Source organism: Haliotis rufescens, unplaced genomic scaffold, assembly GCF_023055435.1.
Source record: "Haliotis rufescens isolate VD_foot unplaced genomic scaffold, xgHalRufe1.0.p SCAF_69, whole genome shotgun sequence".
Lineage (NCBI taxonomy): Eukaryota > Metazoa > Mollusca > Gastropoda > Lepetellida > Haliotidae > Haliotis > Haliotis rufescens.
In genome coordinates this window covers 1,799,080-1,818,071 of record NW_025964360.1, presented here as the reverse complement: position 1 = coordinate 1,818,071, position 18,992 = coordinate 1,799,080, and the positions used below count along the sequence as shown (strand labels likewise).

Below are 18,992 nucleotides of genomic sequence, written 5' to 3'. Positions count from 1 at the left end.
CACTAGGCTACCCGACCGCCCCTCTGGTTTAGAACAATACGAGGGGACAAACTGTGATTGGATGGTCGCGCCCTAAGTACTCAAGCGACGTGGGTGGAAGTTTGACATGGACGCCAAAAAGTCTTGACAAAAATGATGATGCTTAAGAACTTTTTTTTTCTAAGAATAGCTCAAAGAATATATCATCTCGATACAAAATGCCAACTCTCTCTGTATATCTGTAGTTGGTTGGTTGTTGGTTGGTTTGTTGTTTAACGCCGCACTCAGCAATATTCCAGCTATATGACGGCGGTCTGTAAATAATCAAGTCTGGACCAGACAATCCAGTGATTAACATCATGAGCATCGATCCACGCAATTGGGATCGATGACATGCATCAACCAAGTCAGCGAGCCTGACCTACCGATCCCGTTAGTCGCCTTTTACGGCAAGCATGGGTTGCTGAAGACCTAATCTACCCCGGATCTTCACGGGTCGCTTTTTACGTAATTGGTATATTTGTTTTTTGACAGAATTATTTATTCTTTGCTTTATACCCCTTTGATGGAAGTATATCAGCCCAAGTATATCATTTTATCAGACATTTGGTTCCTATACCAGCATATCAAAGCAAAACTATTAAATACAAAACATTATTAAGACCGCACTTAACAAAATCGAAGGTATCACAAATCACAAGTATTCTGCTCAGTGAAGAACAATTTTCCTGTGGGCACTTCTACGGGATGTTTCATATTCGAATTCATGTAGTCCTGTCATGCTGTGGTATGCTTTGTGAGAGGTTTATTTTACATCTACATTTACTGTATATCTGTAATTTGGTATAACTGCAACAGTTGAAATTGAGCATAATACAGAAATTTAAATACATTTGTTATGGGTACACCCGGTGGACAAGAGTCCGAGATATAAAATGGTTGGGGACATAAAGATTGAACCTGGTCTCCCGGCTAACGAGCCCATGCTTTCTCCACTTGGCCAACCCACCGATCGGCTAAATGTGAAAGTAAGAATAAAAATCTATTCCATATTCATCCAGGCATGCAAGAAATAAAGCGAGAAGGTGGCAATGCTTACTTCCAGAATTCCTCGGCGGCTGTCAACCCTGACACATTGACCAAGTCCCCATGGTCAATACTATTGGAAATCGAACTTGTTTCATTATGTAAAAAAGTCCTGTTGGATATGCAAGTTGGGGTGTTCCATAAATTATCACAGTTGTCCCAGGGTAATTTGTTGGAGAACGAGTTGTAAAAGTAATACATAAACCAAACAAAACCAATGTTGTAGTAACTACAAAAAATCCACCCGACAATTGCACATCCAACGCCTATACCTGAAACAGTACAAGGTGACAAATTACTAAGTTTGAAGGCTATTTGTACTTGTATCCTGGTCATATGACAGTCCTACATAATAGGAAGTGAACATTAATGGGAACCTACTCTCATTTCATGACACAAGCACACAGCAAAAAAAATCCATCAAGCAAGACCAGCCCTATCGATGAGATCTGTCATAGTGAGTAAGTTAATATTTAAAGTCACATCGGCAATATTTCAGCCATATATCACTTGAACAAGTTATGCATTTATATTATATATAAAAAACAGTCGTCGAAAGACGGTACAGCAACAAGCAATATATCACAGATTATAATTGTAAAACTAGTTTTAGAACAATAAAATGAGTGAGTGAGTGAGTTAAATTTTACATCGCATCGGCAATATTCCCGCCATATAGCGATGTGAACTAGGTATTTAATCTAAAATATCTGTTAACAAAGGACAGTAAAATAGTAAGTTATATCACAGTTTTTTTTTAATAAAACAAACTAGATCATAATTTCCTTTAAAAACATATAGTAATAAGAGATTAAGTCCTATCAATTAAAACAAGGCTATAGACCACCAATAACCAAAGTTAGACCACCTTACTGGAGATCATGGGGACTTACAGTACCTATGCTTCCTGCATGACTCCCCAGCAGGATTTATGCCATCACTTTGGTTACCAGTGGATGTACCGTATGCTAGCCAATATTAAAAAACACAAAACAAATTGACAATACAATCAAAGTTCTAAAACGCAAGTCAATATTACTTACCTTGATCGAGAATGGATTTACGTGGCACAAGCAGGAGGACAATATTTTTACACTACTTTAACCACCCGAGTGGCACCACCATCAACAATCTCAGTTGATGTTAATAGTTATTTAAAATGTATATCATCTATCAAAATTTATCTATTAGTTCTATTTCTGTTAAAAATTCAAGAATTAAATGAGTACTGACATAAAATGATCAGATTATGACAGAAGACATGTGATAAAAACAGGCTGTTCCAGTTAAAACCTTTCACCTTGTTACCATTCTTACCTTTAAAGAGAGGACACATGTTCCAGACGTTGATTGATCCGCTCTGACTTAACTGTCCAATAGTCATCTCCAAGAACACGATAGGAATGGCTCCGACGACCGTGAAGAATATATAAAGAATCAGGAACGCCCCTTATTAAAAGAAACAAAAACACTAAAGATCTGCTTTAAAATGATGCACATGGTATTACGCTTACTCTTTGCATTTTACAGGAAAAACGTTTAAGTCCTCCTGAAATACGCTGGCGTCTTATGTCACCTACCTCCACCATTGCGCATACAGTAGAAAGGGAACTTGATGAAGGCTCCCGCTCCAACACTGTATCCAAGTAGCGAGATGACGTAGTCAAACTGATTGTGCCATTGTTCGCGAGCCATCGTTGTTCCCACACTATTTAGGGATTGAAGTTGTTTAATGACATACATAAATTATTAAACAATCCATTTAAACACAAAGCTTGAATCATTTAAAGCGAACTATATTAACGCGGATAGTTGTTTACATCATGACGTGATCCGTCCCACAAATATCTTTTGTAGTTACGTCCCGTGGTTTTACAATAGTCATGAAAAAGCGGCTACGGAAATGTCTTTCACTTGAAATAGAAGTTGCACCAGTAAAGTTGGAAATGGAAGGAATCCAGACCCGGTTGCTGCTGAAAATGGTTTTATATGAACGTGACCGCCTCCGTGGCCTAATGGTAGAGCGTCCGCCCGGAGAGCGGAAGGCCCGGGGTTCGATCCCCAGCCGCGTCATACCAAAAGACGTTAAAAGATGGTACTTGTTGTTACCCTGTCTGGCGCTCGGCATTAAGGGGCTAAAACAAGGACTGGTCGGCTCGGAGTCAGTATACTGTGTCTGAGTGGGGTATTCATGTTAAACTGCGGCATGGTATCTCAGTGTGCTAGCACTATAAATCGGCATCAGTCCGGACTAGTACAAGCAGCCACACAAACACACACACGCACATGCACGTCTCTATATAAGTGCAATAATCTTGGACGCGACGTTAAACCCCATTTCACCTCACCTCAGGTCCTTGATCAAGAGCCTCATCTGGCATCTATGTTTCCATCATATTTCAGACTGGACCACCTTTATATGAACGTCCTGTGAACTTTGGGTGTGTGTCATACTCAAGCTAGATGAGGATGGGGATTACTGCCTGAGGCGGCGTGATTAGATTCCCAATACAATGCACGACAGCATGGAACTTCGTGATTTACTTAAAGAAGAACATTCTCTGCTATAACTTCGAATCAACGCTTCATTTGGTGAGCCGACATATACATGATCTGTCTGCCTTCAAAGTCCTTTATGAAGCCATTTTTATTTAGACATTGAGGAATTCCACTCAAGTAGTTCTGTATCTCTCCGGTCGATTGATAAGGTAACCACGCGACATACTGACGTTCTTTGGGAAATGAACGACATTCAGCTTGGTCGTGTTCATCATTGAAAGGTTACAGTACAGGTTAACTCGTTAAAGAAGTATGTGGAGACTGGCTAGAGTGGGATAGGAGATACCATTTTCAGGTCCATTTTAAGCTACTTTCTTTTGTGATCATGCTCTTGCTCAAAAGGTTTTATGGTAGACATGCGAAGGACGTTTCCATATTTGACGCACCAGTGACAGAAGTGAGGTCTGAAGCATTCGCCTTTTTTGATTTGTGCCATATGTTCCCGTGTTTTTCAGGTTAATTCCGTTGAGTGAGTGAGTGAGTTATTATTTAACGTCACATGGGCAATATTTCAGCCATATCGTGACGAGAAGTTACATTTATGATACATTTATGATGCATGTATGTAAACTGAATACAAAGCTGTCAACGAAGGATAGTAGAATAACTAGAATATCACAGTCTAATTCCTTTGAATGTGTTTGTGGTGAAGCAGGGTGCGCTGACCTTTTCGCGAACACCTGATATCCCCACAATTTGATAGTGATTCATAAACAAATACTTATGATATACAGTAAACTACGGTTATAACGAACTAAAAGGGACTACTAATTTTAGTTCGTTATAACCGTAGTTCGTTATAAACATATATACAGCACAACTACAGCAAATAGTCGGGACCAAAAAGTAAGTTCGTTATATCCGTCAGTTCGTTATAAGCGTGTTCGTTATAACCGTAGTTTACTGTAGTCGAAATCATACAATGGCTTGTTTTAGTGATGTCTCATAATTACGGCAATATTTATGTCAGGTTTGCTTTTATTCACTGTAACGTTGTCATGCCATGGCACTAAATGTCATGTCTTGGTACAACATAATATCACATGTACATGTAGAATTTCATTAAAGTCTTACAATCATTAGAAATTCACGTTTCGATTCGTTATACCTAATTACTGAGTCTCAAAGCTCTTATCTGAACGTTAACTGATATAACAGTAATAGATCTATGGTTATTTTGTAGCCAAGTGTTTCATGAATTAGCATGGTATTTAGTATCCACAAATCAGTATCAGTGGTAACTGTCAACCGCCACAATTTGTCAAACATTCACTCACACTACAGGGCATAATGCGTATGGGTCTCCAAATGCCGATTCAATGGCATTTCTCCAATTAATCTTGCAGCGCCTGGCCAAGTTCAGCCTATGACGTTGACGCACACGTCTCCCTATCATGGCCCAGACGTGTTTGATGGGCTCATTGCTGGCCATGGCATTTTATGGATGCTGTGCTGCTCGAGTTAAGCACTGACGATTCGCGGTGAGCACGGGCGAAAGACAAAAAGTCGACCCACACGCCTTGCAAACAGGACAACAAAGGGTGTCTGAATGTTGTCCCGATGGTACTGTCCTGTGACCCTGCCTTGCACAATATACATTGGGTTCGGTCAGGCATAGTGATGCCACCCACATCATTCCCGATTCACTGCCCAATTTGTCATGAAGGGTTATATTGGCTTGACGTTCATTTCAACGGCGCCAGACACGACCAGGCCTATCCTGGAAGTGTAAAGTGAACGGGGTCTCATCTGAAATGATGACATCTGACATGCAGCGATTACCCGGGTTTCGACTTTCTGTACACGTCTGTTGGGGCGACACAAGACATGGCCGTCGAGCATTGAGATGAGTTGCATTGAGAGGTTTTCTAATCGTCTGACCCGTACTTCATACTCCGGTACAGACCGCCTCCGTGGTCTAGTGGTAGAGCGTCCGCCCGGGGTTCGATCCCCGGCCGCGTCATACCAAAAGACGTTAAAAGATGGTACTTGTTGTTACCCTGTCTGGCGCTCGGCATTAAGGGGCTAAAACAAGGACTGGTCGGCTCGGAGTCAGTATACTGTGTCTGAGTGGGGTATTCATGTTAAACTGCGGCATGGTATCTCAGTGTGCTAGCACTATAAATCGGCATCAGTCCGGACTAGTACAAGCAGCCACACAAACACACATACGTACATGCACGTCGCTATATAAGTGCAATAATCTCGGACGCGACGTTAAACCCCATTTCACCTCACCTACTCCGGTACCCTGATGAAAGTGTGCAGCGATTTGTAGACCGTGGTTTCTGATCAATAACTTATGTACTGTTGCCGTTGACCAGGGACGCCCTGAACGGGGTCGATCGTCAACATTTAGGGTTTGATGGTACCTGTTTCAGGGTCTGCTAATCACAGATTGTGAAAAATTTAACCTATTGATTTCTGACAGTTTTCTTATCGCTAGTTCATTTACAAACAATGAATGACATTAATTTCATCACAACTGTATGATAAGCAGAATCAATAGTGAGTGAGTGAGTTGGGTTTAACACCGCTTTTAACAGTATTCCAGTTATATCGCGGCGTGTCAGCTTAATGTGGGAGGAAAGCCCGAAGTGATGCAGGTCTCGGACGTTTACCACTTCGGTGAAACCAAAAAGCACGGGTATGGTGCTGACCAACCTAGAAACATAATCGGGGCGAACCGGGATTCGAACCCACAATCATAGGTTTCTGGCGTGCCCAAGGGACGCAACTCTGCACATCGAATCGCGGCGCCTTAGACGACTGGGCCACCCGTGCCCCCAGCAGAATCAATAAGATCGACAGAAATATTGATGCACATCGATTAATCGAGCTTCCCTCAAAGAGTCAAAATGAGGAATGGCACCATACGCACGTGTGGGGGTGGCACTACTGCGGCACGTGCAAACTATCGGTATTGTCATTATCGGTATTGTCATATGCAAATTTCATGCAAATGTATTTCGATGGGAAATTATTAAACATTGATTAACATATATTATGTTTGTATGAAATTAAATAAATTCCCTGAAAACTGGTCAGACATAACAAATGAATAAAAAAAATTTGAACGACACAATTTATGCATAATTACACACATCTGTTACAGATATGACTTTCACTTGTTTTATCAGATATGACTTTCACTTTCAATACTCTAGAGTCGACGATTCTCAACAAAACATATGTACAAATTCATGCCAATATATACCTGTATATATTATTGTTAGAAAAATACAGTAACCGTCTAATGATCTTAAATAATTAGAACATCCTGTTTAAAGTGACTTCGTATGCACCATAAGCCCTTGCTGTATAATCGTGTTGATGCGCGATGCCTTTTACCAAATTCTAGATGTCAAATAAACTTCTTACAAAGCATACCACAGCATGACAGGACTACATGAATTCGAATATGAAACATCCCGTAGAAGTGCCCACAGGAAAATTGTTCTTCACTGAGCAGAATACTTGTGATTTGTGATACCTTCGATTTTGTTAAGTGCTGTCTTAATAATGTTTTGTATTACATAGTTTTGCTTTGATATGCTGGTATAGGAACCAAATGTCTGATAAAATGATATACTTGGGCTGATATACTTCCATCATAGGGGTATAAAGCAAAGAATAAATAATTCTGTCAAAAAACAAATATACCAATTACATAAAAAGCGACCCGTGAAGATTCGGGGTAGATTAGGTCTTCAGCAACCCATGCTTGCCGTAAAAGGTGACTATGCTTGTCGTAAGAGCGACTTACGGGATCGGGTGGTCAGGCTCGCTAACTTAGTTGATGCATGTCATCGATCTCAATTGCGCTGATCGATGCTCATGATGTCAATCACTGGATTGTCTGGTCCAGACTCGATTATTTACAGACCGCCGTCATATAACTTGAATATTGCTGAGTGCGGCGTTAAACAACAAAACAACAAACAACCACATAAAAAGCATCATGACAAATTGGAGTGTATGACTGATTGATTGTCACACAATCTCATTGCTGTCGGCGACCATATGATGTTGGGAACCAATACTCTGAACACAGATCTCAAACAGGATAGTGTGTAATATTACAACAATTACAAATATTTGGCATTATCTTTGTATAAAAAAAATGAAAGTATAAATTACAGGGCAGATAATCATATTTTAACAAATTTGTAGGATTGACATCAACACTTTCTGAGCTTTAACAGGTGGAGATTCTAGATATTTATTCCAACTCAAAGTCCTAGTAAACAATTTTCCAAGGTAAGTATAAGATAAAACTACTTCTATATATGCATCTTTGTGTGTCTATTTCTCTAATATTGGTAATTTCCGACCGCTTTTAAAAACAAGAACTTTAGTTTTATTTAGATTGACGGACAGGGACCACTTGTCACAATAATTTTCGAAAATATTGATTTGACGTTGCAGGCCTATTACTGAATCCGAGAGTACAACATCGTCAGATAAAAATAAAAGGAATATTTCTATTAGATCTGGATATAACTGTACGCCATTTTTAGATTTTGAGTGAGTGTGAGTGAGTGAGTTGGGTTTAACGCCGCTTTTAACAATATTCCAGTTATATCGCGGCGTGTCAGCTTAATGTGGGAGGAAAGCCCAGAGTGATGCAGGTCTCAGACGTTTACCACTTCGGTGAAACCCACGAGCACGGGTATGGTGCTGACCAACCTAGAAACAAAATCGGGGCAAACCGGGATTCGAACCCACAATCATAGGTCTCTTACGTGCCTAAGGGACGCAACTCTGCACATCGAATCGCGGCGCCTTAGACGACTGGGCCACCCGTGCCCCCTTTTAGATTTTGAGTTAACAAGTTCATTTATGAAAAAAAAATGTGAATATTTTGCTGAAAAAATATGATGACACCAGTCGTTTGCGAAAAAGGTAAGCATGTTATGCCCTACCGGTAGTATCCGCCACTAATACAATTTACATAAAAATGTAAGTGTTTGCGTTTTCAAGACATCTGACACTGAACTATTCTGGACATTTCGTGAGTACACTGATATCTATTGTCGGACGTTTTTACTTATTGCTGCCACCACTTCTTTGACCATTTGTATTGGCTTTTGTGATTGTAAACCGAAAAGTGTGTGTTTCAATTCTATTTGTCAATCATTCATTGAACTTGTATCAATGGATATTTACTGATTAACAAAATTAGTTCTGAACGATTCTGAAACAATATCTGGGTTAATAGGGTTGTGTTGAGCGTTCTGAGCCTACCTATGATGAACTGCTTTGATGGAGTTGTGATTAGCTGAGGGTACCTGGTTCCAGCTGGTGTATACAGCTTGCTTCTGGTTCCAGCTGGTGTACACAACTTGATTCTGGTTGTATGAACACTTTTCCACAACAGAAAAGACGTCATCGTCGTCTGCATTTGCGTATGATTTCCTGTCATTTCTTTCTTTTTGAGGAGGGGAGAATCTGATGGTGCCAAAATCTAGTGGATACGGGGAATATTCAGTCAGATAGGTTTAGTGAGTTTTTCACAACGTTTAGCTTTGATATTCTTGACATAAATGGTCTGACTTTCAGTAGGTAGACCACCAATAGGATACTTTTGGAACCCCAGAAAACAGAAGCATCACATTGTCGGAGGACACGTCAGATGAACAAAATCATCTGGAAACAGTTGGATATTAGAAACAATGAGTGTTTCCTATCATGATGCTCAGTTCATGCACCTCTCTCATGAGAGATTCCAACTGTATTAGCTATGTTACGTGTGGTCAGTTGTCGATCATCCCTAATCAGATCATGTAATTTATCAACATTTGCCTCAGATGAGGCAGCTGAACATCTTCCTGATCTTGGATAAACTTTGATGCTCTCTCGCCCCTCTTGATCTCAGTTACCTACTACTTCTTAACGGTGACAAAGGAAGGAACATCCCCTAAATTGACATTGTGTCTGCATGGATAGCTGTTGGAGTTAGCCCTTTCAGTTGGCGATACCTGATGACAGAGGTAGCCATGTCCATTTTCATGAACAGAGAATACTTGGCCAGTTTGATGCCTGCAGAAATATGCTGCCAGGTTGTGGTTTGGTTCACATACAGCCTATAAGCATGAACATATATGTAAACTGTTAAAGGTAGTATACATCTTAGGAGCACCCCATACCAATATCTAATATCTGCGCCGTGTGCAGTGTTGAATGTTCCTCCAGAGCACCATCGTATGGTCTCAAAATGCATCCGTGGACAGTTTCTAAAGGATTGTCGATGTTCTGTATCGCGTATCCAGTCAACATCGTCCAGTTGAGAATGGCCAAAGAGACCAGGGCAACATACGTGCATGTGTCTCAAACTTTATCAAAATAAATTGATCACGTTAACAGATGTGAAAATTGTTGTCCTGAATGTGATATCACTTATACAACACTTACTGTCCGTCTCATTCTCGTGAGGCACTCGTGGAGAGCAACCTCCTCGTGGTGAGTGCTGGGTAACGCTAATAGCTCTTCCCCCGTGTGGAACCGGGGTATAAATATTTCCACAGTACCCCATTGCTGGTCGTAAAAGGCGACCAAAGTGGGCAGCCCGTTTGCCGTGGGTTGCGTCCCTGTGTCGGCGGAGGACGGGAGTCTGGTAGTTGAGGGCACTGGTTCCTGGAACTGTGTTCCTTTGCCCAACACACTACTTCGACCTTTACTTCGCCTAGACGGGTGGCAAGATGGGCCCGGTCTTATCATTCGGCTGGTCATGCCAGGCCCTGTGCGTAATATTGTATATGCACACATGTGTTGTATTTTAATGTATCTTTTGGTCTTGGCCATGCATAACTTGTATGAATTAACAATTTTGGATGGAATAAATTGCCAAGAGTCTTACGCCAGAAGGCGGTGGCTCATGGGCCAATCTGGTGATGTTGACCTCTGTATTCTGTATGTCTCCAGTTTGTCATGGACTGAACCTGCACTACATCTGGTAGATAAATATAGCTATTCAAGTCATATTTGCTGGAGTATAACATCCCTGTATCTCTGGTGTTTGCATGCTGGAAATCCGATGCGCTACAACACTGTCCTTGTTGACACTCGATGGGGGGTGGGGAGCAGGTATGCTGAAACACTTTTCTTTCGCCATGTCTACCAAACAACCTGGTTCAATTCGTAACGACAAAAGAAGACGTCTTGAAGATGATGATTCTGGGAACATTCCCAACAACTACGATTCATGGGCCCAATTCCTGGTGATCGAGGCTGCTGACAAACTACCTTTAAAATAGAAATCGTTTGCTATTTCAAAAGCTATTAACGGACACTGTGGAGAAGTGAAAAATGTCACTCGTCTCCGTAGTGGTTCTATTCTTGTGGAGTGTCTGAAGAAACAGCAATCTCTAAATCTCTTGTCGATCAGTCAGTTTGCAAGTGTTGAGGTTGCTGTTTCAGCACACAAGACTTTAAACTTCAGTAGAGGCATTGTTCGAGACAGAGCTCGATGCCTTTCGGACATGTCTGAACAAGACATTGTTACAGAGTTAAAGGATCAGGCGGTGAGAGCTGTTAAACGTTTCACGAAAAAGGTCAATGGTGTTATCACTCCCCTGAATACCTATCTCTTCACATTTGATAGACCAAGTATCCCTCGTTCAATTAAAGCTGGTTATGTTAATATCGGAGTGGAGGTGTATGTCCCCAATCCACTGCGATGTTATACTTGCCAAAAGTTTGGCCATGGTTCAAAATCATGTGATCGACCTCATGTTTGCCAGCGTCGTGGTGGTCACCATGACAGCACTGAATGTAGGGCAGATGTCAAGTGTGCCAACTGTAATGGCCAACATGAAGCCTGGTCAAAGGCCTGTCCTATGTGGAAAACTGAGTCACAGATATTGAAACTGAAACACAACAACAACATTTCATATCTGGAAGCCAAAAAGCAAGTAGCTAATCAGGTGCCGTCAACTTTAACTTGCTGCTGCAGTGACTCGTTCTGTTGCTACTTCATCAATAGAATGTCAGACTGAGTTGACGTGGGTTCACTCTGTGAAACCAGTTGAAACAACATCTGTCATTCAGCCCAACAAATCAGATTGTCAGCCCACTACATCATCTTTAGAATCACAGACTGATTCACAATGTTTACCGGTAATTGAAAAGCCAGGAAATGTTCATATGTCAAAGAAAGAAAGAAAATAAATAAATAGACAACATCTTAGGACACCCTCTCCTTCAGAGGTGCCTGTCCATAACTCCTTTGGACCTTTGGATATGGAGGTAACTCCGTCTTCACAGGCCAGTGCTAGGAGTTCTTCACGCTCGCGTGTGAGATTACCTATTGAGCCGCCATGACCCACACGCCTCATTTGATTCAGTGGAATTGCAGAGGACTCAGGCAAATTTTTAATGAGATACAATTGCTAATTCAGGACTTTACACCATGAGCACTGTGTCTCCAAGAGACTTATCTTAAGCACAGCGATGTATTTAATTTACGGAAATACAATTGCTTTCATTCATTTTCACCTCCAGGTAAGAATGCTACTGGAGGTTATACTATATTGATCAGGCAAGGCATCATCCATAGTACTGTTCCCCTCAATACAAATCTTCAAGCTGAAGCTGTCCGACTTACCTTGCACTTTGCACTTACTTTGTGCTCCTTGTATATTCCTCCTTCGAATACACTTCAGCAGGCTGATCTTCAGAATCTCTATGATCAGTTACCAAAGCCCTGTATCATCATGGGCGATCTAAATGGGCATAACTCTATATGGGGAAGTCCAAATACAAACAGTAAGGGAAAAGTGCTCGAAGACTTTATTTCGGACAACAATCTCTGCATATTTAATGATGATTCAAACACTTATCTACATCCTGCTACAGGTACTTATTCAGCACTGGATCTGTCCATCACAGATTCAAATCTTTACAACGAATTTGAATGGTCAGTTCATGATGACCTTTGTGGGAGTGACCATTTCCCTACCATCCTTAAAACTGTTAACCCTACTGATCGTCCACCAACAACACGGTGGAATTTTACAAAGGCTGATTGGACATTATATGAATTATTATCCACTGAAAAATGAACCCTGACATTGTTCAACATGTTCCAGATTCGATACAGTTGTTTTCGGACATGCTGAATGAAATTGCTGATAAAGCAATTCCAAAGTCGTCTACAATTCCACATATTCGTAAACCATGGTTTAACAACGAATGCAAACAGGCACGAAAATATAGGAAGAAAGCGGAAAAGTATTTCCGCCGCAATCCTACAGTCCATAATCTAGATAAGGTCAAAATTACCAATGCCAAGGCACGACGTGCTTTTAAACAAAATAAGCGTCAGTCTTTGAGGAACTATGTCTCCAAAATAAGTTCCCGCACGCCCATATCCAGGTGTGGAATATGGTGCCAAAAAAAAGGCAAATGTTCAAAATCATCTGTTCACCATCTTAAGGAAGGGACACGATATTAACGGACAAAACTGATATTGCAAATAAACTTGGAGAAACGTTAGCAAAACATTCTTCAACATCTAATTATTTCCCGGAGTTTCAACAATTTAAGAAACAACAGGAAAAGAATAAAGTAAATTTCACTTCTGATAATGGTGAAGACTATAATGAAGTCTTCTCGTTACATGAGTTACATACTGTCCTTGGGCAAGCTCATGACACAGCAACGGGAGCTGATAACATACACTACCAGCTTTTAAAACATTTACCTGAATCATGTCTGGAGACACTTTTAGATATATTTGATCAAATATGGACATCAGGGAATTTTCCTCCTTCATGGCATAATGCCATTGTTGTCCCTATACCAAAGCCTGGCCGGGATCATACAGATCCCTCTAACTATCGACCTATATCCTTAACAAGTTGCGTATGTAAAACCATGGAACGAATGGTTAATAATAGATTAATTTGGTATTTGGAAACCAATAATCTAATTACAAATATCCAATGTGGTTTCCGAAAAAATCGAAGTACTATCGACCATTTAGTACGATTGGAATCCTTTGTGAAAAATGCTATTGTAAATAAACAACACGTAGTATCAATTTTCTTTGATCTTGAGAAAGCATACGATACTACTTGGAAGCATGGCATTTTAAAGGATTTACATGACTTTGGTTTGAGAGGCCGTTTACCTCATTTTATATCACAATTTTTAACAGACAGACAATTTCAAGTCCGAGTGGGTACAACCCTGTCTAACCATTATAATCAGGATCAGGGTGTCCGACAAGGCAGTATTTTGTCTGTTACCTTGTTTAGTATCAAAATAAATAGTCTGTCCAAGGTTTTAAGTGATTCAGTGGATGGATCACTGTTCGTGGATGATTTTAATATATCTTCTTGTGGTAAAAATATGCACACCATAGAGAGGCAGTTACAAATCTGTCTCAATAAAATTCACAAGGGGTCTCTCGAAACGGGTTTAAATTTTCTCAATCTAAAACTAACTGTATACACTTCTGCAACAAAACCCTGAATTATTTTTGAATGGTACCCCTATCAAAGTTATAAAGGAGGCCAAATTCTTGGGACTCATCTTTGATAGCCATTTAACTTTCTTACCACACATTAAATCACTTAAAGCTTAATGCCTGAAGGCGCTCGATTTGTTAAAAGTTGTATCCAATTCAAAGTGGGGAGGGGATCAGACAACCCTCTTACACTTATTCAGGTCACTGATTCGTTCAAAACTTGATTACGGCTCCATCGTCTATGGTGGAGCCTGTAAAAGTAATTTAAAGAAACTTGATACTATCCATCACCAAGGACTGAGGCTTTGCCTTGGAGCCTTTCGCACTTCTCCTATTCCCAGTCTGTCTGTTGAAGCGGATGAGCCTTCTCTTAAACAACGCCGACTGAAACTATCTTTACAGTACATCACTAATTAAATTTTATTCTAATCAGTCAAATCCTGATTTTAATTGCGTATTTAATCCTCCTTACGAAGATATCAGTCGTTTCTGCTGCGAACATTAACTTTCAAGATATAGCTCCCAGAAAACTTTTTTCATCGCCTCCTTGGCAAATGGTAAGGCCAAATGTAGACCTCACATTAACCAGACTTAAGAAATCTGATACAAATCCACTTATTTATAAACAAGAATACAATCAATTAAGAAACACTTATGACACTTATAAATCTATATTTACAGATGGATTCAAGGATGGTGGCGCAGTTGCTAGTGCCACCATCATTGGATCCAGAACAGTATCTTCCCGATTACCCGATAATAGTTCCATATTCATAGCAGAAGCGCACGCAATTTTAACAGCATTAAATATATATAGAAGAAATCCAAATATAAAGACTTCATTATTTTTTCAGATTCACTTTCGTGCCTTCAGGCTATTAAAAATATGTCATGTAAACATCCATTTTTAATTGAAATTCTTGAGTTATTTAATGATCTTGCGACTGGCCAATATGACATCGTCTTTTGTTGGTTACCAAGCCATGTTGGGATTGTTGGTAACACACTGGCTGATGCTGCCGCAAAAGCAGCACTCAACAAATCTGTGACACCACTTCTTTAACCATACAGTGATTATAAACCTATAATTAGATCTTACATCCGTGATCTGATGCAAAAGAAGTGGGACACCCAAGTAGGTATCAATAAATTACATGAAATAAAACCAAATATTGGTTACACCTACTTGGGCTTTCAGTCCAGATTTGAAGAGGTTGTATTAAGACGATTGGTCACTCACGTTACACTCATGAACATTTGTTTAAAGGTGAGGATCCTCCATTTTGTATCCCTTGTGATGAAAGAATCACGGTCAAGCATGTCCCGCTTGACTGCATTGATTTTTCCATCACAAGGGATAAATATTTCAAAGTTCCATCACTCAAGGATCTTTTTTATCAGGTAAATTCTCATTTAATTCTTGCTTTTTTAAAAGAAATTGATTTAATTCATAAATTGTGATTGTTATGTTTTGTAAATAAATAACTTTTATGATCGGTTGATTAAATCAATAACTGTGATTGTTAGGGGCTATATCCTCAAAGGGGGTTAAAGTAGTGTAAAATTATTGTCCCCCTGAGAGGGTATGTAAGACCACGTCTTTCAAAGTATATTTATTTCTTCCACTTTTTAATCGTAGCATATATGTTATTTTAATGTTTGGCTAAATTATGTCAGTCGTCGCTAACAACTGGAGGGATGATGTAAATCCGACTGAGGTCCATGTAGGTAGCAAAAGTACTGTAAGTCCCTATGGTCTCCAGCGCGGTGATCAACCTTCAGTTTGTGGCGATCTATAGCCCGTTTTTATAATGTGTTGTCCAATGATTAAGTTAGTTATCTATTTTAACATATTCTCAAACTAGTTTTACGTAAATCTGTGATATGCTAGTTTTTATACTGCCCTTCGTCGGCAGAATTTTATACTGCTTAATATATATTGTTAATGTCAAATTTTGTTTCGTCACGATATGGCTGAAATATTTCCGATGTGACGTTAAGCTTAAACTCACTCACTCACTCATTCTCGTGCAGATGCTGATATTCGAGCTCCCGAGCTTGATCCACATGCCGCGCGGAATATAGCGAGGATTATTGCGAGGAAACACCGTACATGTGCATTAGCGTGGAAACGCTATCAGTATATTTTTAACCATGCCAAACAGGAGTTTCCCTGCTATTGCTCTCACATCATTTCCCCAAAAATATCTAGCCTCCTACGGTGGCCCATAAGGGACAAGGAGTCTGTTTTTCAATATTTTGATATTTCACTTATTGTTATCGTAACCTTTTGCAAATTAACACAATTTGACATACAACTATGTGATAAATCATGTATAAAGCAGATACTGAAATATTATCACCGCGGTGGAAATAGTTTTCTGTATTTTTACCAGTTTTTGACATTTTCGTTTTTGTTTTTGACATTTCCATTTTAGTTTTGGACATCTTCGCTTCACATTTCAGCGATTCAATAGCTACTTGAAAGTACATTTTCCATGTTTTCGGTTGTTTTAATACATGATTTATCACATATTTGTATGACAAAATTTAATAAAGCTACCCTGTTTTTTCGACCATCCGGGCACGTACCGGTTAAGTTGTTTCTGAGAGCGGAAGGTCCGGGGTTCGATCCCCGGCCGCGTCATACCAAAAGACGTTAAAAGATGGTACTTGTTGTTACCCTGTCTGGCGCTCGGCATTACGGGGCTAAAACAAGGACTGGTCGCCTCGGAGTCAGTATACTGTGTCTATTCATGGGATATTCATGTTAAACTGCGGCATGGTATCTCAGTAAGCTAGCACTATAAATTGGCATCAGTCCGGACTAGTACAAGCAGCCAGACAAACACACACACGTACATGCACGTGGCTATATGAGTGCAATAATCTTGGACGCGACGTTAAACCCCATTTCACCTCACCTCAGGTCCTTGATCAAGAGCCTCATCTGGCATCTATGTTTCCATCATATTTCAGACTGGATGCAAATGTCGTTGGAAATACACGGTAGAAAAAAACGGGGTCTGCTTCATTAATTTAGAGGTGTATATATGTGTTCGAAATTCGAAAATGCATAGCAGACTATGAGGCCGCCTCTGTCGTCTAGTGGAAGAGCATCCACCTGAAGCGGGGAAGGTCGTAGGTTCTATCCCCGGCCTCATCATACAAAATGACGTTAAAAGATGGTACCTATTGTTACCCTGTCTGGCGCTCGACATTAAAGGGCTCGTCGGCTCGGAGACAGTTACTGTAAACTGTGTCCGAGAGGGACATTCATGTTAAACTGCCGCATTTATAGTATGTCAGTGGGCTGTAACTATAAAATCGGCATTAGTCCGGACTAGTACAAGACTCTCTCTCTCTCTCTGAATGGAATTAGAAGGACTAAAAACCCGGCAGAATGATAACAATATTGGCCGAAGGGAATTAATTCCAGTCCAGTCACTCACCTTAACACTTTCCCACGCTACACTCGAGGTGGGTGCACAATCCTCTATCACTATGTGACAGCACAAAAACTCTGCTGAAACTAGGACCCTACGCGGGATAATGCACAGCCTGTTACCACGATGCAACAGCAGGGAGCCAACTAGACAGACGATCACACCAATCACCGCATGCAACATGCATACACAGAGCCTATAGTTATCCGCATGAAGCTGTGCACTGGATTCAGAACATTAACCATTGCTGACTGTGCATAGCAAGAGTCTTCAAGCTATTACACATCTTCCTGTAATTCGGAAATTGAGTTCGGTAAAGAAAAACAAAATACATTTACTATTTTTCAATACGCCAAATCACCAAAAGGCACCAGTTCATCATTAGACTGGAAACGAGCACTACTCTCATTTTCATAAATATGTATAAATAAACACCTCAAATCACCAAAAGGCACCAGTCATCACTGATCCTTATGGCAAGTTTCATTAAGAAATATTCAACGGTTTTGGAGTTCTGCCCCGTAAACGGGAAACGGACGAACGGACGGACATGCTGATCGCCATATCCCCCAGACCACACAGTCCAGTGGTTGAGAGCATGAGCATCAATCTACTCATTTAAGGATATACACATACATCAACACTGTCAGCGAGCCTTACCATCCGCTCCCGTTAGTCGCCTCGTCCAAGCATGGGTTGCTGCAGACCACTTCCAAGCCAGATCTTAATGGGGATTATTGCTGTGGAAATCTGAATGTGTGGAAATATGATCTATCGTTGTAATGCTGTTTATTATTCAGATATAATTGTGTTTAAAATTGACTGTGAAAACAGATGGTTTGGTGAATGCAAATACCAGGACAATATTTATTATTCTGAAATATGTGACGAAAGGATAAAACACGCTTACGATGTTTTAGTTAAAATTGTAAACACGAGGGAGAGATATAGCCTGTGTTATATGGCAATGTTATGTATTGTTAAACAATGTTGTAATTGTATTACATAGTTTGTCGTGAGATTCAGTAGAATAGCATTGTGTTTTAACAATGATTACTTGCAAGGAATGCAGTATATCTAATGTTAGCCGTGCCGTGGCAGTAATTATGTTTAAATGCTTTTAGCGACAAGTTTTTATCTTCTAGATCAGCTAGAACAGTGGTCTGTTTCTTCCATCTCACATTACATCAAGACCAGCGGATGTGTGATCGTTGTTTTCACACTGGATATCCAGCGTAGGACTATTTTAGAAGGTTGACCATTTTAGCTGGAGTATAAATATCATTATCACTGCCATGTTTTGCTATTACCACTGCCATTGTATTTTATAATGCTATTGTAATTGTTCCGCCATTGAAGTTTGTACTGCTACTCTATTGTGTACATCCGTGGTAATTGCTGTGCAGTTATTTGTATTGATTTGTAAACCTTGTTGATTTTATAATACATGT

General features: G+C 40.2%; 1 protein-coding gene across 2 annotated transcripts; it reads right to left on the bottom strand.

Annotated features, from left to right (window-relative positions):
• Positions 1-647: 647 nt before the first annotated feature.
• On the bottom strand, positions 648-17,626 carry LOC124148684 (sodium- and chloride-dependent creatine transporter 1-like). Of its 2 annotated transcripts, XM_048387268.1 has the most exons (4): positions 17,548-17,626; positions 2,646-2,773; positions 2,383-2,514; positions 648-1,337 (listed from the first exon to the last, which is right to left on the bottom strand). In XM_048387268.1, exons 2-4 carry the CDS (start codon positions 2,758-2,760, stop codon positions 1,075-1,077), a joined length of 510 nt encoding a protein of 169 aa, XP_048243225.1. In that variant the 5' UTR covers positions 2,761-2,773; positions 17,548-17,626; the 3' UTR covers positions 648-1,074. The 2 variants fall into 2 exon arrangements, with proteins under 2 accessions (XP_048243225.1, XP_046375871.1); XM_046519915.2 differs by lacking the exon at positions 17,548-17,626 and having other exon boundaries at positions 2,646-2,849.
• Positions 17,627-18,992: the final 1,366 nt, after the last annotated feature.